The sequence below is a fragment of the Lepisosteus platostomus genome, chromosome 8, assembly GCF_059453375.1.
Source record: "Lepisosteus platostomus isolate fLepPlt1 chromosome 8, fLepPlt1.hap1, whole genome shotgun sequence".
NCBI lineage: Eukaryota > Metazoa > Chordata > Actinopteri > Semionotiformes > Lepisosteidae > Lepisosteus > Lepisosteus platostomus.
Window position 1 is genome coordinate 21,223,015 of NC_142618.1, and position 22,607 is coordinate 21,245,621.

The 22,607-nt window shown below is 41.5% G+C and overlaps 1 protein-coding gene across 2 annotated transcripts in view; it reads right to left on the reverse strand.

Moving 5' to 3' along the window:
• Positions 1–22,607, reverse strand: part of LOC148657076 (enhancer of polycomb homolog 1-like) — a 66,658-nt gene that overhangs the window by 23,895 nt on the left and 20,156 nt on the right. Inside the window, exon 1 of one of the 2 annotated variants that reach the window (XM_088642892.1) lies at positions 21,152–21,590. The exons of the other annotated variant lie outside the window; for it this stretch is intronic. Coding sequence (XP_088499018.1) covers positions 21,152–21,304 — 153 coding nt within the window. The 5' untranslated portion in view covers positions 21,305–21,590. Of the gene's footprint in view, positions 1–21,151; positions 21,591–22,607 lie in introns of those variants that run through there. 2 annotated transcript variants of the gene reach the window in all.

Below are 22,607 nucleotides of genomic sequence, written 5' to 3' on the forward strand. Positions count from 1 at the left end.
ATAGTGTGACATCTGTGTGAAACGATAATGGGCAACTACTGCATGAGTTTCAAGAGCCAAAACAGTGAAATGTCCTTAAATCTTGGTAAAATGTTGTATTCGAGTGAAACCTACATATTAACGCTACAAATGTGACTGTGCAGCAGTCCATTACCTTATGCTGCAGGATTTCCATTAAATAGCAGAATTAATGCTCTTAGTTCTATCAGCCTTCCAGTGGGCCTCCTCTGACCAGCTGGGCAGCTCAGCACCACAGCTCTCATGTTAAAGCCTCGACTGCCCTGTGGCTCATACTGTAAGCAAAAAAAAGCATCCCCTCACACACTCGTTTTATACTCCTGGCATTGTCAATGTTCAGTCAGAATTCCATTTATCCTTTTTCTGACCCTTTTCCCAATACAGGATAGCGGGGGAGCTGGGGCCTATCCAAGCAAGCAACGGGCACAAGGCAGGGTACACCCTGGAGAGAATGCCAGTCTGTCACAGGGCACACGCACCAGGGCCAGCTTTCCCACAAACCCATGAACCTGCCGGTACGTCTGTGGTCTGCAGGAGGAAACTCACATGACCGCTGGGAGAACATACAAACTCCACACAGACAGCACCCCAGGAAATACACCACTGAGCCACCCGAAAGACAGAATTATCACTGGTATGGGAAACTGTATACAGTGCTTGAGAAGGATATCCCTCTAAAATGCTGCAGTGAATAATTACAAGACCATCAACATAGGGGGGTGACTACAGCACGTGGAATCTTGTTTTCCATGTAGGAAGACGCATTGCCGGGATGGAGAGAGAGAAGTACTCGTTTACAGGTCAGATGTGGATCTGGAGAATGGGTATCAAAGCAAGGCTCATGTTTTAAGACCGTGCCTATCCCTTTTAGTGTTGCTCAAAGTAACCACATCCAGACAGGGCCACCAGAGTGCCCTGCTGCAGGCGCCACCCTGGTGCTCTGTGACCTGAGCAGCTCCTCTTACACAGGGAAACCCCCCAGCTACCCTGGCTAAAAAAAATACACGAGCCAAGATCACCTCGGCAACAACCAAGGGTGATCGCCGAAAAAAGCCCACAGCTCAAGCGCCTCAAGACAACATTTGGAAGGCGCCGATGATTTTAACATGTTAAGCACCTGTAAGTGCTAGGTTCACTATCACATTACTCAAGAAAGCAGACATTTATCAGCAACCTAGCTCTTCTAAAAAAAATACGATCCGAGTATGTGAACTTAAAAGGGCAGCACTGCCTTGTATTTTTTAAATTGTGAGTCAATAAAATAAATTCTCATTTATACATCACAACTGCTTCAGGACGTCCCCAGAAAAGCTCACAAAACCTTTTACCCTTCAAGTGTGAAGTACTAAATGAGCAATTTGATTTACTTTTCTTCTTAAGCGGCATTTTAACTGAATGAGTACATCTGAACCAGTTTTAATATTTCTAAAACAGTGATCACAATGGGCTACAAATAAACTAGAACACAAATTTTAAACTGTTTTAAGTAGACTAAGTTACAATCCATATATTGCTCGAGGGATAAGATTTCATGAAACAGGTTAAGATTAACACCACCCAGACCTCAATTTAACCTTAAAGGAAAAGGATGAGTCAGTCTGAAGAACATTTTGTTTCCAAACATTGCTAATTTTGTCTGTTCATTTTCAACCCTTTCCTCATCATGAGAGACAATGGATGAAAATAGCTAAATACCACTGTAGCTAATTGAGGCCTTTCATTACAATACATTGAAGTATAACTAAGCATCTGTCATTTGACAGTTTAACTATAGTGTCACACTGGCAGGAGAAAAGGCCAATGCAGCAATCTCACTTGGGCAGATCGGACTGTACTAGACAGAAGAGCCATTCCCAACTGAGATTGCATAATGAAAACCCAAACATCATTGGAGCAAAGAGAATGGGACAAAAATGCACAAGTATTTTTAGCTAACTGGACATGCCAAACCAGAAAATGAACTGAAATCATTTCCCATTTACTACTATATTACCAAGAAGCAAGATTCCGAAGGTGTATTCTGGTGATTTATTTCTCAGAGTCATTTTATTCTTACAGCTCATTTCAAGTCAAATATAAAAGCAATTTGTGCTTGTACTGCCAAGTCCAGATATACACAAATTATGAAGCAAAAAAGGGAAAAAAAACAAGCATGTCTTTTACACAAATGTACTAACCAATATTTATGGCTGTGGTTGACTGTAACCGGCATCTTGTGCAAATCACATCTGTGTAGAGATGTAGATGAACTCGGAAACTGAATTTTTTAGCATTTTACCAGTTTCTCATGAGAAAACTCAACATACCACTTTATCAAAATTGGAAATTCATCATTCAGATTGGTCAATATCCATCTATTTTCTAAGTCTCTCCTTTAAGAACTGGCAGAAGGAAAAATAAGCAGACTTAAATCCTACATGATCATGATCAAGGCTTGGTTCCCAGTCCTAGAAAGACCCTGCACATCATTCCATCCATGAGCAGAGCCCTAGGGGAAAATAGACCTGTACCAAATAATAAAGACACCGCTTGAAAAGGTATCCTGTATATTTGCTACCCAAATCGATACCCAACCACCATGTTCAAATGATTCCTGCCCTGGGTGGGCAAAGGCAACGGCATTGAAATTTTCTGATGTCTGTTTTGCTTGTCTTGGGCTGGACTGCTGTAACACATCAATTTCCCTACGGGATTAATAAAGTATTATCTATCTGAAAGCAACATCATCCATGACTCCACTCACAGTGCCAACCACAATCCTGAATAACAGCCCGCAAAAACAACCAGAGTGGTGGAAGCCATAACTGTGCAAGTTTTATTAGTGGTTTAGGACAAATTAAACCAAAGGTCAATTGAAATCATAAAAAACTCAAAGCGTTTGCTTCTGTTTTGTCATAAACAACATGCATTTGCTCCCCATTTAAAACCTGGTGTGTGTGTGTGTGTGTGTGGGGGGGTAACATCACCTTACAAATACAGCGCAGGGGGAACTTTCAGACATGCAGTGCCTGTGAGACTCCCCCTCCTCTAAATTGGTCTCTAGTATCGGTCTGCGATGTGCTGAAAGAAATGCATCAGAGGTGGGCGTGTCAGAGAAGTCCAACTTATCAAGAGGTCAGTAAGTCAGAGGTGGGCGGTGTGGTGGCTCTGTGGCGAAGGATCTGGTTGCCGGTTCCTATCCCGCAGCAGGCAGAAGAAGCAAGGCCCTTAACCCCAATATAAATGGCTGACCCTGCGCTCGGACCCCAAGCTTCTCTCCTTGTCTGTGCGTCTCATGGAAAGCAAGTTGGGGTATGCAAAAAAAAAAAATCCTAATATAAGAAATTGTATACGGCCACTGAAGTGCTCTAACTTCTTCATTCCCCAGTGTATGTCGTATAAGCCACATTCATGAAAAGCATACAACTGGCGATTCCAAAATCTACAAAGCACCTTGATTAAGCAATATTAAAACATCCCTGTTGTTAGAATGGGTTTGCAGGTATAAAATGCACAACACTGTATTTGAGCTGCTAATACAGTTAAAAGGCACATGGCAGAATGTCTGGTTCCAAATTTATCATGAACAATATTTAAAAAGACCCGAGAGAAAGCTTAACAGCATAACAGATGAGTTTCTTTCCTACATAAAAAGCACAGTTCCAAGGTAAAAAAACATCCTTCTAAGGAGGTAGAGTCTTCATGCATCAAATTTTGAATGGTACTGTCACACAGAACCCAAGAGGTCTACTTTGGGGGGATTAAAGGCAGAACCAATGCCACATTTTACATACAGGGGTGTCACACAAGAGCTCTAAAAATGTGAACAATGAATGAAAAAAATATATAAATAATTTTTCAGACACCCATAACACTACAGTTAGCACAAAATTCTATCAGCAATAATTCTAGCAAAAGATTAAGTCACTATTACAACTGTCCATGTGGGGAATGGGGCTGGTATTAATTCCAACTACTCATCTTAGGACCCAGATACAGACTCCCTAATTTAAAAACAAACAAGTTCAAGTTGTCAACTAAACCTGTAACCATAAACATGCTCAACAAATGATTCTCTTTATCATGTTTATTGTACTTAAGTGTGCGTTTTCTTCTTTATATTGTCTGTTGCTGCAAAACAAATTGCCCCTTGGGGAAAATAAAGACTCTTGCAGCTTTTTTGCAACAGGTGATTTTAATTCACGAGAAGGCATGCGTTTTATTGCTGGGTCTTTTTACCCTCTCCCAGCAGCCATAACATACCATGATTGCAATGCTCCACGGTGACAGGCATTCGGTTTCATCAACCCGGCAACTCGCGTAATTCTTAAATCCCATTTTAACAAAACAGCATTGAAAATCACAAGATTCCGATATTTGATTACACTGCGTTTACATATCGTATGATTTAGGTACTGTAACGTAATAAAAGGTACTGATACACATGCCGTGTTCCCAAGATTTTCCTAGATGTTGCTGAAGGTGCTTATCTTGTTCAAACTGTCATAGCACCGCGCTGCTCATAGACACTAGAAATCTTTTACCGCGGAAAACCATATGATTCCTGTTTTGAGAAATTAAGTGAATAAAGTAACATGACAAGCATTTTTCCCCACTTAAATAGGAACATTATGGCTTTATAAAGGTCACTTAAATACTTTTTTCCAGAACTATATGCTCCAGGTTAAATATTTCTGAAACAAGGACTCTTCAGGTTTATACTTTAGATAAAAAGCTCAATAATCCTGCTATCTTGTCTTTGGTTAAAGACAACAAGTTAAATTTTATTTCCTAGAGCCAGGTGGAAGAAAAAGGAGCTTTACTAGAGCTTGTGCGATACAGTGCTGCTGTCCAGTTTTGATCAATAGCGATATCTTCACTAATGTAGTAGACGGACACTCCATTAAATTCATTATACAGAATTGTCTGTAAAAAAAGCAGACTTATTTTCTTTAACCATTTCATGTCACTGCTATACCATAAAGACAATACGTTGTTAACAAGGGCTTTAACGAGACTCAGAACATCCCACATACGGACAGTACTGCAGTGTTGAAGCAGGTTTAATAAGGCAACAAAAATGGTTTATGTAGACAATGAAGCAACTCCATCCACGAAGCGCTTTGAAGCAAAATAAACCACTGCAAACACTGGCCCCAAACCGATATATACTGTAGACTTTCAACACTTTTTACTTAAGGTTTGGGGAGAAAAAGATTTGCTATAAAAAGCATTAAAAAACAAACCAGTGTTGATGCTATAAAAAGTATATGGATTTTGAATATTGACTAAATGCTTACAGCTGCATTTATATTGAACATTAAGGGTCAATACACTTAAGTGACTTTCTTGCGTTACCACTAAAACAATTCATTACCAAGAGCCAACATTATCTGCTGAATGTGAAGCCCAGTTTACATTAGGAATAAAACAGATCAGCCCCCACTCATCAACTGGACAGCATCTTCATGCCACCAGTACGATGGCAGCCTGGACACTTGTTCACAGGCTGGGGTTTTCAGGGCCTGCCATTACAAACTTGGCCAGACACCACAGCCAAACAGGCCACCAATAACCCATCACAGTCCGGGAGAGGGCTCAGCTTCATGATTAACTGAGCACTGCACACAAGCCCTAGAGCCCAACAACCCACGCATCGGAAAGTCAACTGTGAGGAGGCAGCTAAACATTCAACTTTTACAGGTGGGCTGACCACAGCGGGCCCCAGGACCGGTGGATGCTACAGAAAGAGATTGTGTGAGCAGCAGTTCAGATGGACTAGCCAGCAGAGGTTTCCAGTCCACACACAACAACGAGCCAAGGCTTTGTGTAGACCAGTCACCAGGAGGAGAGCGTTGTACACGCTGACAGAATGCTATGCTGCTGTGTGTAGGACACACAATCAATATGGCGGTCCAAGCGTGAAGGACAAGAGGGTGTAGTCATTATTCAGCTCCACTTAAGACTCCCGACGACTCAACTGCATGGCGCTTACATTGCTCAAGTCCTGGGACCTTGTGCTCTGCTCTTCCTGAGGGCTGGCCACGACAGCTACCTTCTGACATCCTCGTGCAGTTTGTGTAAAAACAACTTTCGCTGTTAAGGGAGAGTGGGGCAGTTATGCCATGGATGTCAACTCAACCTAAAATGGCAACAAACACAAACCTGCTGTGGCAAACAATCTCCATTGTTTCATGCTTTTTACAGTACCACGTTTAAACTCGGGACTTCTGATGCCTGAGCTACTACCAGCACTGTTGAAAAGTAGAAATCATGATGCACATCCTGCATCAGCTGTCACTGGAAAGTTTCTCTGAAACCTGGAACACTTTTCACCAACAGAGAGCCTTTGTATTTGTTGATAAACTGCGAACATCCTAGCCAAGTGACTTTTTGCTGACAGTGAACTACTGTTTACATATCTGAAAGTGCAGTTTACTCCCGTTTTAAGACTGTTTTAAAATCTGATTATCTCTCTTCTACAATTCAATAGAACACACAGATATGATTTCAAGTGGCAGATGAAAAGATGCTCGTCAATCACAAGGTCATACAGCGGAGCCTAAAAGTTAGCAGACACATGGTGAGGAAATATTACTTGTACTAGGGAGAACCTAAAGAAACCAATGGTTTATTTAGCCACTATATATTCACGGTGGTGTCGTTTTACCCAAAATGGTCAGTGGGATTATGCCCATCTGAGTCAAATGCGAAAATTTAAGGGGCTTAAATTTCAGCTGGATAAAACCGCTGTCTTTTCCGTTAAAGAAGCTATTGAATTATCAGAGCCTGGGGAAATCCTTAATGAATGCAATAAACTATTTGTCATAAAACATGTGGCTGGCAATTCTTATGGTCCAACAAGTAGGAGCTACTACAGACTGCTGGCAGGTGTGAATCAACTGATCTAGACCACAGTTTTATTTTAATAACGTTTTGCATTACATGAGTATAGTTCCAAAATCGACAGTTGCTTCAATTGCTTGCCTCACTGCAAGAGTACACTCAGCTGCACAGCACGGTTTCAGAATCTAGTGGATACAAGTGACATTGCCGAGAAAGTGTGCAAAAGGCTCAGGAGGACAAAATAGCTATTAGGAAATGGTAAACGTGTGTAGATTTTCATTTTTATAAACAGTACAATGTGCTTGCAAAAGCGCAACAAGAAAATTGCTGTTGTTGAGGGTTTTTACTTTTTAACTTGTCATGCTAAAATAATTTGAGAAGTTTTTAAGAAACATCCGTATGGCAAGCAATTTCAATTTCATAAATACTGCTCATCATGAAACTCAGTACTGTGCAATAGCACACTTGTAATGTGATAGAAGCAAGCACACCACAAATTCACTTTGCAAAAAAGATAGCAACATTCCTAACATGCATCCAACATTCCTAAATTCTTCAGTCACAACAAGGTGAAAAGTAAAAAACTCGTGTCAGGGGTTTGATTTCAGCACTGTCAACACCTAAGCCAATTTCTTAAAGCTGATGTTGGGAAACTATGAATGTAAGTTACACAATGACAAGACTGAGGTTTACTTGATTAAGTAGACCAGATTGTTATCAGCACAGCAGTGAAATTCAAGTCCTGCAAATAATCGAGGAGAAAACATGGAAACGCAAACGGAAAAATCCCAACACAGAATCCTGTGGAATACAGCCATTAAGAGGACCATTTAAAACAGCCAAGATTTACAAACTGATCTCTGGTAGCCAAACCAAGGGAGGTACCAGTAATCCCTAATGTGTTCAGCAATCTAGGATGCCATGATTATCTCAATCTACTCTGAAATCCACAAGAACATTAAATGACCCCGAAAAAGAAGTAGCAACTTGCTGATGACAATTGTTAGTCTACTTCTGTACTGGCTGGCTAAAAGTACTCTGAAATGTTATCAAGACCTCACTAAGTGAAAGATCGGACTACAGTGGAGCTGTGCAGAATGGCTTTGGGGGAAATAAAGGCAAACTGGAAAACAGGACAGTAATAGCTGTCGAGTCGACTTGGCCTTGGGGGATCAAGGCCAAAATTCTAACACCAGATGTAAGTAAAAGGGAGCACATTTTAAGCCTACAGGAACAAGCACGGATTTCAGGACCTCATCAATAAGGTTAGCAAGAAATGGACCAAGTAGAGAAGCTCTGAGCAGTAGTGTAGGAACAGGGGGTTCCAATTCTGGCCCTGGGAGCCCGCACACCTGCTGGTCTTCATTCCAGCTGAACGTAAGTGACCTAACTGGAGCCTTAATTCAGGTGACAAGTTACTTGACTGGAGTATCTGCAATTATTTTTCCTCTTAAGAAGTTTGGGATTTAATTTAATTTATGAAATGCTTCAGTTAAAAGGTAACCTTCAACTGAAAAAGCCAAACAGCTAAAATTAATCCTGTGAATTCAGGGTTAAATTGTATAACTGAGCTCATCTGGTGAAAAAAAAACAGCAGGTGAATGTGCCTCCTGGACCAGGACTGGTAGACCCTGAGGCAGGCAACAGGCAAAATCCATAGGGGGGGAATAGCTGTCAATGTCAGAGGGTAGTCAGCAACTCTTTGTTTTGTGTTGAAAATTGCACAGATGCACTGAAGTGTTCAGCAAATAGATTACTACAGGATTATTACCCCTCTCCATAGGACTGGAGCAATATGAGGATCTGGGGAGTCCCTACAGTACTGCTGATGTTGCTGATGAAGCCTCCAGTTGAACAGTCAGCCCCATCTTCCTGCACAGTTCAAGAATCAAGACACACCGCTATCTTAAAGCGATGCTGTACCACAGGGAGGAGCAGCAAGATTCAGCAGGGTAACTGAATACCTTACGCAAGGGAGTCTTTGAGAACCCGCATCCTCAGGCAAAATAGACTGATTCTCACTGAATGCAGCTTTCAAATCTTTACTAAGGAAGACGCTTATTAACATGAGGTAGAAGAATTGCCAGTTCCAGTAGGATATCCTTATGAACAGAAATACCCAGTTCAAACGCTTGTAGTCTCTTAGGTCCTCCAGAGTAGGCAGAGTAAAGCCAGCACTAGGTGAGGGGTAACTAACAAAACAGGCAGTAGTCACGCAGTTAGACAAACTCAATTGCTTATATCAATTAAGCATCAAAGGAAACTTTTCATAAGCATGTTTTTCTTAATCAATGCAAAGAATGCTATGAATTAATTGATCACTAACAGTGATCTAGGACCAAATCTCCTAATTTGTCAGAGAATTAAAATTTGGCACATGTGATGACTTGATTTAACCTGAATATTAAACCTTGTGAAAATTAAGAAAAATGCAGAAAGGAACTATATGCCTCCCTTATGAAAAACCCCCACCACCTTCAAGCCACTGGTATGTCCATGACCTCTGTTCCCTCTTATGATATTAAGTGCTCTTTGATGAATCCAAGTTCTGTATTGACTTTCCAGACTGGCAGTGTGGGGCAGATGCCCATATAATAAACTTATTGTTCTACGCAACAGACATCAATGATGCGGCATTTCAAGGGTGATGTCTAGACAGGCATTGGTAGTCACTCTAGTACTGTACTCGTAGCACTTGCTAGCATCCTGACTGCACAGTGCTACACTGATCAAGGCCCTCGCTCGCTGAACTTCCCTTGGAGAAGCCCATGCCAAACACAGGCTTGCCCAGGCTCTACAAGAGGAACAGGACAGCACCCTGCAACATGGTCCAAAGTATGCTGCAGTTATACTTGTGGCTTCTTTTGGAACCCATACACACAGCTAGCCCGACCCCACGGCAATCTAGCCCGTTAATGACCAGTGCTGATCAGAAAACTTAATTCACCCAGGCCCTTATCTGTTCAACAAAATGTCAGGTGTCCTTACTACAAAGATGTATATGTTCATGATAAATGCAGCCTATTACTTACAACTTTTTTTATACTGGATATAAAAAAAGAAAAAAAATACACGGAAGGTTTGGATGAATGAAGACATGAGCTCTGAAACCTCAGAAATCTAGCAGAATGTTATAGTAGACTATTTTAAGTCTGGACTGTTCACATGAAAAACAATGCATGCTTTTTGCCAAAAACTAAAAAGTGATGCATGTTTGAAATAGTTGTTGGGCTGATATTTTGGAGTTTTATCCAGTGCACTGCTGCTACAATGCTGAATAAAGTCCATCAGAATTTGATTTACAATGCTAGTATCACAATATGGGAATCACACTCCAGTCCGCAAGAACAGTTGAATCTGCAGGCATTTGCTTGAGCTTTCCTTAAATGTAAGACTTTTTCCCCTCAGGGGTTTATATGGTTTTGTTTGTCCTAATTGAATGTTTGGAGAAGACAAAGCAGTAATAGACAGTAGCCTTCACAGAGCGTTTTTTTTTTTTAACACCAACTGATACACAAAGCATAATAGACATCTTCAACTGTAACAGAACCTTTAAATTATTGGTAAAGTGATTCAACAGATTAGTTTGTGAAAGAAAATATAAAATATCCAATCCCCTTTCTACATCCCCCTCAAATCTTCCCTCACAAAAGAGAGAAACTAAATGAAAGACACAGAAGTTACTTATTCATTTTGATGGCTGTCTTAGTTCAGTCTGCCTTTTAAACAGTTAAAATCTACACCTTGTACATACATATGTACAAAATCACAGTATAGGGTCTGTCAGATGGCTGAAACTGACACCACATTAAAACTTTACATTATTGTGGCTGACTGGAAAACATTTAATATTTCTACCGGAAGGTTCCTGTCTGAGCATACCTTGAATTAAGCTTACAAATTTTAAATTTGTTCAATATGTAAAAAAACCTTTAAGCATCAGCTCAAATAAGGTGACAGTATATTCAGGTTGGGTTTCACAAAGTATTTTCAGGTATAAAAAAAGGAGAAAACATTTAAAATATATAACAATAAAAATATTCAAAACTGCAAACCAAGAACCCAAGAAGTGTGAGAAAAATTAATAGCTTTACTACTTTTCCGCACAACCCAGCAGGCTATACTGAGAAGGGTATCACAAAGGATTGAATGAATATTGATCTGCCACTATATGGTGCAAACGTGCTCTGGGAGCTATTTAACAATAGAATGGCTGCTGTGGGCTTCCAAGTGTTTTTCCTGGGCCACTGCGGCTGTTATACAGGCTGTGTCTTTCTGGGTCCTGGAGGAACAGACAACAGAGGAGTTATGCTGACATGGGTACAAGGAGGACCCCAAAAACCTACAGCAACCGAATTAAGAGAACGATCTGCTATAACACGAAGGTACACCTGCCAAGTGCCCCTTTGAAGAGCACAAGTAAAAAAACCAAAGTGTTTACTTTTAGAAGGCGTGCAGCCAGTTCCAAGAAGATATTACAAAAGTGTTAAGCGCTTTGAGAAGCCACCTTTAAAGGCACTATATAAAATAAAGTTTATTATTATTACTTAAAAAAGGCAGATAGGCCAACTTGGTGGCCCTGGTTTGCAGAAGAAATGTAACCATCGCTCAAGCTCATGTGTTGAAGATGCCTTATAACAGAAAAGGCAATGATTCAGACTTGTAATGAACTGTGCTTGAGGTACGGAACATTTACTGCAGATAAAACTGACAGTAGCAAGTGTATGCTCTGTAGTAAGATGTGCTTCAAACTTTAAAACCGCAAGACAAATGTGACAATAAAGAGCCAATGTACACACAAGTATTATACAGCACACAAGAAGTCTCTGGGCCCACTTCAAACCTCAAGCCAAGAAGTGCTTCGCGCCAAAGGGGGAACTTTTCCGGGAGCGGGGACACCCCCTCAACCCCCGCCCTCATGTTGTACATTTGCAAAGCTAAAGACCTGATCCCCCAATCAACTTTCCCAGAATGAAGTCCCCTGGGGGCTGGCTTGTCAGGAGCACCAACGTGTTAATCCGAGTAGTTGGTTTACAGGCTACAAGTCTCGCAGCATAATCCCAATCCCAACAGCTCAGTGTAGAGAATCGGTTCAGAAAAGACTGGACATCTTGAGATTCTTTCAACTGGATTATTCGGGTTCTTTTGTTTGCATTTCAATCCCTGATCCAAAAACACAACGGCTGCTCTTTAATGCCAAGAAAACCTGTTATGACCAACATGTTCTCAAGTGGCTGAAAGGTATTTATTTAAAACAAACCTTACATCCAAGGTAATGTAGAGATGCAACAAAATTAATGTTCTTTCAATCTTCTAAATGCTTGAGGACTACAATTTAAAATTCCCTAACAGTCATCTCCGCTTAATATGTTGAAGGTACCCTGGTGTTATTCTGCCAGTATCAGACTGTACCAGCGGCTTTACAAAATGCAAAGCAATGAAATGAGTCATTCAAAAAACAAAACATGAAAGGAACTGTGGGTTTTGAAAGGCAGCATTCACAATATTTACTCAATTATTTCAATGTATGAAATGCAAAAGGCTTTCAGAAAAGATCTTGATTATAATAGCGAAATCAGAAAACCATAAACATTTTCATAAACACAATATTGCACTTTTCACAAGGTCTTACAAAATGTACCCTGCTGCCTTGAGTTTTAAATGTTCAGACTCCCAAAACGTTCCGTTCATAATTATCCACCACCACTGCCTTGGCAAACAATTACAATGGATGGAGGAAAAGTACTGCAACTGCTCCATTAAGCAGCTGATATCTTATGTACTGAAACTGCAGAGCACCTTTATCATTTTATCAATTTGAAATACCATATTAATGTTACAATGTTAAAATGTCTCTGAATGCATTAATCTTGAAACAAGCATAGCAAGTTCAGACTTTTCCCAAGAGAAATATTACTACATTAAGCTGAGCTCTGTAATATTTTTAGAAAAGCAGAAGTACATCAATAGACTAATAACAAAACCCCCTATATAACTGTCAATCTGATCTGAAAGATTATAGACTACTGTTCTGTAGGTGAATTACTTCCACCAGTCATTATGGTCCCAATTAATGAGAAAAGAAATCAAAACCAAAGCAGATTCCTTGTTGTAACACATCCTTTGTAACAGGGCTTGCATCCAGCCTTAATTGCAAGAGAACTTCAGAAATGCTCCATTTAATGGCAAAGGCTTACAAGCACATAATTAGTAAGTCATGAAACTGAGGGAAAAAAGGGCAGGACTGCAGTTTAAGTGTACATCATTATACCCATTTACCACAAGCACATAAGAAAAATATAACCATAACCCCTATATTCTACATATCCTACATCTTATTCATGTATATCATATATAGAACTTAATAAAAATTAAAAAATGTATATAGACTAACCTAAACTCATTTACACACACACACATTCATTGTTAATGAATTGTGTGGAAAATGTCACTAAATGAGGAACATTTATCTTTCTGCAGGAAAACATTTGTCTACATTTTCCTAGGTCCAGCAAATTCCAGAGATTTGTCACAAGTAGTGCTGCAATGAATAACCTCATATTTCACTACACAAAAGAAAGCTGGGTAAAAGACCAAATCGAAATGGGAGACAGAGCACCCCCAGGTACTCAAATTCTAGGTTTCCTTCTGAATGGTAATGTCAATCATATGGCAAGAGCTTGTATACCATGAAAGTACAAGATCAATGCTTGAATGTTTAAGAATAAAGCACATTTGCTTGATGGGTGACAATGTAGCAGGTGAGGTTTGCTTATCTTAAGATTTAGTCCACTTAAATTAAAACATTTACAATATTTGAGCCAAAACTGCATGTTCACCTCAAAACTCATGCATTCACATTATGCAACCCATAACACTTTTGTAAAAATGTCAGCTGGAAAACCAAACATACTAGAATCCAATAACTTGTTCCATCAGCTTGAAACTAATAAAACAGCAGTAACCAAAAGGAGAAACTATGCTGAGACAAATGTAGAACACTACTACATACCATACATACAGGGAATTCACAGAAAAATGGTCAATTAAGTAATGGATCGTTTATACTGTGGCAAAACTTTGTGTACACAGAACACTAACAAATACATTACAAATTCATAATACTAGATGGTTTACAGAAATCTACAGCAGTGTCTCAATATTAAGCTCTTCTTTTAGGCCAGTGATGCTGGAATTAAGACCCAGTGCACTCACTTTGGCCTGGACTTTGGAGTAACACCTTGACTTGAGGAAGAACATCTACACCACACTTTCTCCTGGTAAGCATCCATGTGCAGAATGTGTTTCTGCTGTGTGCAGCTAAGGCTTTCTCCTCAACTGCCCGCACAACATTCATTTTACCACACCAGCCGGCACAAAATGCATTTAGGAGTACCGCAGCTTGTGTGCAGCTCCTTGTTGTCGATCTGAACCTCTTGCATAAACTACCCTCGTCTTTCTCCTAGGCGGTTTTGCTGGAGTGCTTCACGCCCGAGTGGTGGGAATCTTGGCAGAAGTGGAATTAGATTAAGATTTGCATAACATCATAATTAAACACATTTTAAAACTCCACAGCTGCAGCATTACTCACAATTTTCTCAGTGGCAGGGAGAACGGCTCTGGACTCCCGACAGGAGCGTCAGCAGTACGCCAGAGCTTTGTGCTGAACACCCTTCGCTGACGACTCTTATAACTAGAGACATTCGAGCGGGGAGCTCGGTCAGCATGCAAGTGACACAGGAACAAGCAGGAAGTTCATTCCACCTCGAAAAGCAGGAAGGAGAAAACAATCAGGCTGCAGTGGTTTTGCTTTTCTTCTTCAGCAGGAACTTCTAGAAACCTGAAAAGCTGTCTTACTGGGCAACCAGAGAAGTAGTTTTGAGATTACAAAAAGTATAACCTACTGGTGCTTCAATGTACCTTGTTCCACTTAAACTAAAATGCAGGAGCATCTCCATCCTTTTCAAGTTTCTTTGCACTACTCCCTGCAGATTTCAGAATCCGATTCAAAATAAATAAATGGAATGGTTTGGCTCTCAAATACTTTACTGAACTGTTAAGTCTCTGCATACCAGCACGTCATCTGTGTTCCTTGGACTCAGGCCCTCTTTTAGTTCCCAAAACCAGACTGTGAGCTCCAGGAGAACTGGATTTCGGTTCTGTTGCTAAAGGGCTGTGGACTGTTCCCCAAGCCCATATTAGACCTTGAAAGTCAGTTAACGCTTTCAAATCTGGTCTTGAAATGGGATTCTAAAACTTCTCTTTTGCACATTAGCTTCTAAGCCCGTTTCTTGTCTTGTATGTTTGTTTTTGCTTTGGGGTCAAGTGACTCCAGATGTCAAAAGCAGCATTTCTGATAATTCGCCCAACAATACATTCTGATTTAGATCAGATGTACACGCAGTACAACCTTCCTAATCTGTTTTCATTGCTTTCAACTAGAAGAAAAAAATCACAAGTGGGAAACCTGCGACTCCGATAGTTACTTTTGCAGCTTTACCATCTGCTGGCATTATGCCTGCAAAGTACATTTCGGGAATCTCAACTGTCATTGATGGAAGAAAAGGCACAAGTGAACAACCCCCAAGGCGAACCTAATCTCAAAGGAAACATCCCCCAGATAGTGCGCTAAATACCATCTATAAGATCCACGAGTATTAGCAGATTACCTCCTGTTTGCCAATACAATAAGGCAAACTACACTTTATCAATAAATGACTGAAGTGGCAAGAAAATTGCAGTGATGTGTGAAAATGTGAAAAACCACATGCACTTGTTTACACAAGTAATCAACTTTGGAGACTAGCCAGCGCGTGCTCGACACTTGCCGCGTTAGTATTTGTTTCACTATCGCCATGGAACCCGAGTGGGATATGAAAAACGCAGAGCCAACATGAAACCACTTGAGAAGACAGCGAAGTTAAAACCTCACCTTGTATAACTGACCTTTGCATGTGGAACCATTGCCAACACAAATACAGTGGGCTCACCCCCCCACCAAGACATGCGCTATTCTTCAATCTCAAACCCTTAGCCAAGGGATCTGTAGGCTGTTCTGTGCAGGAGCTTTATCAGGATGTTCGCTTTGTAAGCAAAAGTTTCCCCATTTCCGCAGATGTAAGTTACACAAGCTATGAGATTCTAGTTCTCCTAAAAAAACATTCAGGTTCAATGAAACTCAAAATCCATGGTAACAGTGCCCTGCTGACCCTTTCCTGGAGTTGTATTCAGTAACTTAATGGAAGTAATGGTGCATTTCAAGATGTACTTTACTCCCAAACTATATTACAAATTTACATGAAGACAAAATGGCAAATCCTGGCTGCAATAGCAGCTAGAGCACTTCCTTTCAAAACCAATTTTAACAAGAGCTCTTAATTTACAATATTGATCTGCACATATCACTCTCAATTCATTATAAAGTGCATTTAGATTATGCAATGTTAAAAGGCACTACATAAAACAAAGGACATCATATCAGGTATGAGGAAACTGCTGTTTGTAAGAAGAAAGCCAATAAAAAGGACCCCACATACAAAACCAGTCTCTAGCTGGAATAACAGATTCTTTCTGGGTGAGGACTACTAACATGGGCAACCTAATGCCATGTTAACAATAAGAGCCACTTAAAATTGAAAGGGAGCTCCCTTTCACGGGTTTAAAGTGTTAAATCCACACACTAAATACATTCTCTAATGCACCAAAGTAAAATCAAAGTGTTAACCGATATCTGGATCGAACTTCAACTGGAAGCAGTTCTAGTTTCAAACACGACTGGTGAAATGCATTCAGAGATTTAAGCACCCTACTTGGACATGTCACTTTGGTCAAGTTTCTTCCATTGTATATGCACAGTACCTCAGGTATACCATAGGGAGATGATTTAAACATTGTAAGATTTCTCAGTTTCAAGTTCTTTTCAGAAAGTCTCGGATCCAAATAAAGCTTTAAAATTAATATTATGCTAAAAGGAAGTGCTACTTAAAAAGGAACTCGGACTTCCCCCTCGATACACAATGCCCCTCACCTCACTGATCACTACTTGAGCTTGGTTTTCACAGCAACTAGAAGCTGGTTTTTTTTCTCCCCCCGCCCCACACAAGGTCAGCACGCCTGCAGGGAACACTTGGCCTGATCTCATTTCCTACTTTCTGCAACACCTCTTCAAGAGGGGAACCTGGCTTGTGCTCGTGGCAGTGATCTTTTGAAGATCATAAGAGCATTACTTTAAATAAATTAGCCAGTAAAAGCAACACAGTAGGTGAAAAGCTACAGCTATCACATTCATTTCAGAGAAGGCTGGTCACCTCCTTATGCTAATTTACAACACAACAGTTCAGCTCTATACAAATACAAACATTATAATGACAACTGACACTGAAGTTGTCAAGACTCCCACCACTTCTTCATGCTACGTGACCAGGTGTTGAGAAAAGCAAGGCAAAAGACTCGGATCGACGCAAGGTGCTTCGGTCATCCCTCATGCCAACAGCACCCTAGGTCACCCTCTTCCACCTACAGTTCCAGAATCCCATTTCCCAAAGTAGTGCTCTTCCTAGATGTCAAGAGTAAAGGATATCTGAATGAAGAAAATCCTTTCTGTATCAGGGTAATGGATAAAGCTGTTCAAATTCATCTAATTCCTTCTCCGTTTTCCCTCCAGTTTCAGTTCAGGAATATAAATGAGAAAACCTTCGATTGACAGTGACTTCTCAGAATCACTTTAGCACAGGTAGAACAGTCACACTTACGCAATCCATTCCCCATAGAACTCGCACTTGTACCAATGAGGTATACGCCTACAGAGAAAAGGTTTTCACACTCAGGTTTGCTAGATTTTTGCAAAGGTGTCAGTTCAATAAATCAAACCAAGAAAGTCTCCTCTTCAAATGCTTACCAATGGAAAGTTGTATCCCCACTACCATGATGTATATTGAGGAATAGCCAAAATCACTATTTCCCCGTCAGAGCTCCAAACCTTAGCACTGTATTTCCATTTACAGTATTTGAATGACCTACAGGGAAACCACTTCCAAGAACTAGAACATCCAATTTCAAGATAAGGTCCCAGGACAGGAAAAGCATATGACAATTCAAATAAAACATCTGATAGCCACTCTGATTTCATACATTATACTGGTAAAAAAAAAAGTCTATAAACACTCCCCCCACCCTACTCCCCAGACAATAATCAGTAGACCTCTGCAAATAGCAACAATATGTCTGCATATCTCCATGGTTATTACCCAATAAACTAAACAAAAGCCTTTCCATTTTCCCCACGGTGGGAATTACAGCATGCAGCACACTGGGCTGAGCCCAACTGAGCAAGCAGGCAGATTGCACAAAATCAAAGCCTTATTTGTGCACTTTAGAACAGCCCCCAGTATTCAGCCCAGCTATTTCACAACACGGAATTCACAGTAATTCCAAGCCATTTGTCATCCGTAACACTTACACTAACGCGCGTTTTCATTACTTCTCATTGTGATCAAGAAGATTTTTATTTCCAAAGTTGTTCAAACTGTCAATACCAGGGACAATTTCCATTGCACAGAGATCTGTTTAGGGTTTCCACAAACATCTACGGAAATAACAGAGACAGTTAAAGGTGACTGGCTGGCTCAGGGCATTTAAGTCTAGAACCTAAAAACTTTCCTATCAAGACAACAGCAATACATCCGTTATATTACGATAATTAGTCCGTTCTGAGAAACACTTATTAACCAACAGAAAGAAATCGATTCCTTTACATCTTGATTTATTAGACTTAAAAAAAAAAGGCTGTTCACCTTCCTCTCACTGCTGTTTTTAACGGATCAGATGTCAGCGAGTATGTTTCTTTAGACAAATCAAGGTGATGTGGGCAACATTTAGCAGTCTCTCTTGACTACTACTGGCCACAAGGAACCACACCAGATAAGTAGCTTGCCGTGTTCTGTTAATATATCTGGAGCACAGCAGATATGAAAGACCAAAGTTCGTTTAATGAGAATGACTAAGGAATACAAAATTAGCTCGTTAAATCTCCCTTATTTTGGTGGGTCACTGCGTCCCCAGACATTTCCTAATCAGAAGCCGAACAGTCCCTTACTGCTTATCCAAACACCCACTGGAATATCACAAAAAATTGAATGGTTTAAATGAGATTTATGGGCAGAGCACGACACTTAGTCTGATCAATAAATTGTGTAATATCAGTAATGCATTCTTATACATATACACAGCATAAATCAACACGGCTTTTAATTAACTCACCTGTTGCTAACAATTTTGACAATGGATTACAGTGCTTTGACAGATGCATCCAATTTCTAATTCTCTGTTCTTGATCCTAAACAGTGTAACAATTAACAGGGCAACTATCAAACTTGTCATTCCTCATCATTAAATGCTCTTCCATCCTTTTTCAACCCTAAACAAAAGTCTGTATTACAACACCATAGAGAAAACCAAGTTAAAACGTTAGTGTGTACAATAACCATGGAAATGTCCACAAAGACATCAATCATCACACATGCAAATGTGATATTGATTAAATGCAAGAGAAGGAACTTAAAAACTCCACAGAGAAGGGCACTGGAAGAATATATTGTTAGGGTTAAAAAACAGCACGTTCAGGTACGGATTCCCCACAAAGAGGTAAAAATCAGACAGGGGTATCTTCCTAATCTCTCTATAAACACGCAGCCCTTCAAAATCAAGTTTTGTCGTTTACAACTGAAATAGGAGCTGCAAACCCAGCGCTCTGCCTGCTTACAGAGTTCAGCAGAAGAATTCACCCACTGACATCTCACCTCACTGGCGCCAACAGTTCAAAGGCGAACTGACATTTGCAACGAAGGTGACAGTGTAGATCTGCGGTTAGGACTAACTAGAAAGTCCGATAAAGTGGTTTAGAGAGGCGTCTCCATACTATTGCAAAAAAAAACGATAGCCTGCATTAACCTCACAATTTAACTTATTCGCACAGATGCTACTGCTGCGTTTCTAAAACATTCACCATACCCGACTGGCTTCTACACAAGCTTTCCCTCTTGGCATTCAAAGCTGCAGAACGAAGCGAAGAAACTACCAGCCTAGATTTAGGACTATATTATTCTTCATTCAATCGGCAACCCAAGCGTTAGAGGCTTAAATCAATCGCCAAACTTAACGCAAATGGAGGAAGTGTGGATAACGGCCACGGAGTAGCAGAAGAGATATGTTGTTCGGAAATAATGGAAAACTTCAGACCTACTCTCGAGGCGATAATGCAGATTTAACTGGGACTGGGGAGGGGGGGTAATTTACGGTTTTAGGACTAAGGCAAAAACTGGGTCAGTTTTGCGTCACGCCTCCTGACGAGCTGTATCAACACAGCCGCGCAAGCACAGCGCCCGAGCAGGCGTGAGCACACCTCAGCCGGAATCAGACCGGTCATGTCCATTTTCTGCCAAACGGAGGGAAGTCTCCTCATTGGCAGCCCGGCAGTGCCCGCTGCCCAGCTCCGTGCGAGGCACAGCCGAAGACGAAAGAAAACAAAAACACCCTTCACGTACAAAAGCTGTACATTCGTTTACGGAAACCTCCGCGACTTGCTCAGCTGCCGTGTCTCTAGAAAACACTGAAAGACAAATGGGCAGATCGCAAACTTAAACACGAACAGCGTGACCCCATCGCAAACTCTTGTCAGCGCCAACAACTCAGAACGCGTGCGACGCTGTTAAAAATAGTTCTGGTACTACTCCATTTCAGAAACTGTTCATGTCGTGAAGCAAAAAAACAAGTCTAGAGAATGCAGAAAACGGCTTCCCTCTGCGTCAAAACCAACGTGAGCACGGGCAGTCGGACCTGCGTTTCCAGCCGACAGCGCTCTTGTTTATGTTGTAGTATCCCATGTGTACTCAGACTGAGGGGGGGGGGGGGGGGAGTGTGGGCTGCCAGCTCTCGCGCGCCCCCTCGCACCGGGCCGCGGCTCCTGCAGCGACACGAGGCCCAGCCCAGCGCGAGGAGAAAGTCAGCGAAATGGCGGATTCGCCTCGAGTCACGTGACCCCTTTGTGCCGTGCAACCCTTTTCCCGGGTAAACGAGCCCCGACAACCGAACCCAACAACACCATCTGCAACCAGCGCCGTCTTATATTTGTATATACTGCACCAAATCCTGCTTAGGACGCGAGCAAAACCCCGAACCAAGCCGCCTTTCTGGAACGAGAATATGGCGGCCATTTTGTGCAAGCTTGCGCAGACAAGATAGGGGCGCCCCTTCATGCTGCCGAAACCTGGACATTTTACCAAGAATAGGTTTTCGGAACTGCAAAACGTACCGATTCCTCCTCTTTTTCCATCCCAGTTGGCATCTGCGGCACTGCCCGGTTAATAGAGGCATATTCATGCAGGTCGGGTAAGTCCTCGCAGCGGAAGACGGGTAGTGGCTTGGAAGCGTCCAGCGCCCGTGCCCGAAACGACAATTTACTCATTTTTTATATTTCGAGATGCAGCATAAATCTATCCGATCCCCTAAAATTCACAACTGTCCCGGTTTGAGCTCTCATGGATGTGTCTGTGTCGTTCTCCAGTCGTCTACCGTTCGATTGGTTAAAAAAAATACAAACGGCGAGGCGAACGGAGCCGGGAAGGCCCGGATCTTGGTCGCTCTCTTTCGGTCTCTTTTTTTCAGTCGCTCCGCTCTCTCTCCCTGGTTCAATACGCCATGGCCAACATGGCGGACATTAAAAACTCTTTAACTCTCCGGTAGCTGCTGGCGGCCCAGCCCCCCGATCAGCGCACAGCCATTCCCGCACGGCCCCGCGCGCGTGCGCGTTCGCGGCGCCCGGAGGGGAGGAGGAGGCGGCAACATGGGGGAGGGGAGCGCTCGCAACGCCGAAATAAACAGCACCGAGGAGCCGCGGCCCCCCCCTCCCCGCCCCATTCTTCTTTCCTCCGCGCACTCTTGACAGGCAGCGCACAGCAGCAGCGGCTCTCACAGCCTCCATCCACACTACACAGCGTCTGTGTTGCGCCGACATGGGACTCGCTACCCGCGACTTAAAAGCACACTCGCCCCCTGGTCTGTGGCTGAATGGGGGTTAACACGGGATAAACTACAGACCCGAGAGACTAGAGAAGTTGAATTTCCACCAACACTGTACAGTCTACAACTACGTTCTCATCTTAACGGAAGAACAGGTTTCTATTGGTAATGAAATGTGCGGTAGATAAAAACTACAGGTAAAACCGTAATATGCATCAACACTGAGTTTAGTTTCCTCCCAATATTGTAAGCAAGACATCCTACGGTTTACTGCAAGCTTAAACACTTTTTTTTAAAAGTCTTCCGTGTGCCATCAGAGTTACAGGTATTTGATCATTGGCGTTTAACTCCAAGGCTGCCTGCTACCGATTTCTTGTTGGACGCCTCCAGTTAGATCTCCACAATCTTGGAAAATGTCGCCCTCTTTTGAAAAGAAAATGAATCGCATGGTACAGTAAGTAAGCGAACCCAGGAAAGTTTGCTGTATACTGTCTATGAGTGTTTCTAAGTAAAAGGAATCAACAGCTTTGTAAAGGACAATCAAAACAAATCAGTCTTTATAAGACCAATGAAAAAAAAAGTTAAGAGCACTTAAAAACTACAAGCCCACAAGAAGGAAAAAATACCAAATTGATCTCGAAAAACTTAAGGCTTAATAACACATTTAGAAAACTAAAAGCATCGGTGGCTAACCTAATTAAAATCAAACTTTCATCCACAAATTGTATTAGCCTGAGATTTAAACAATG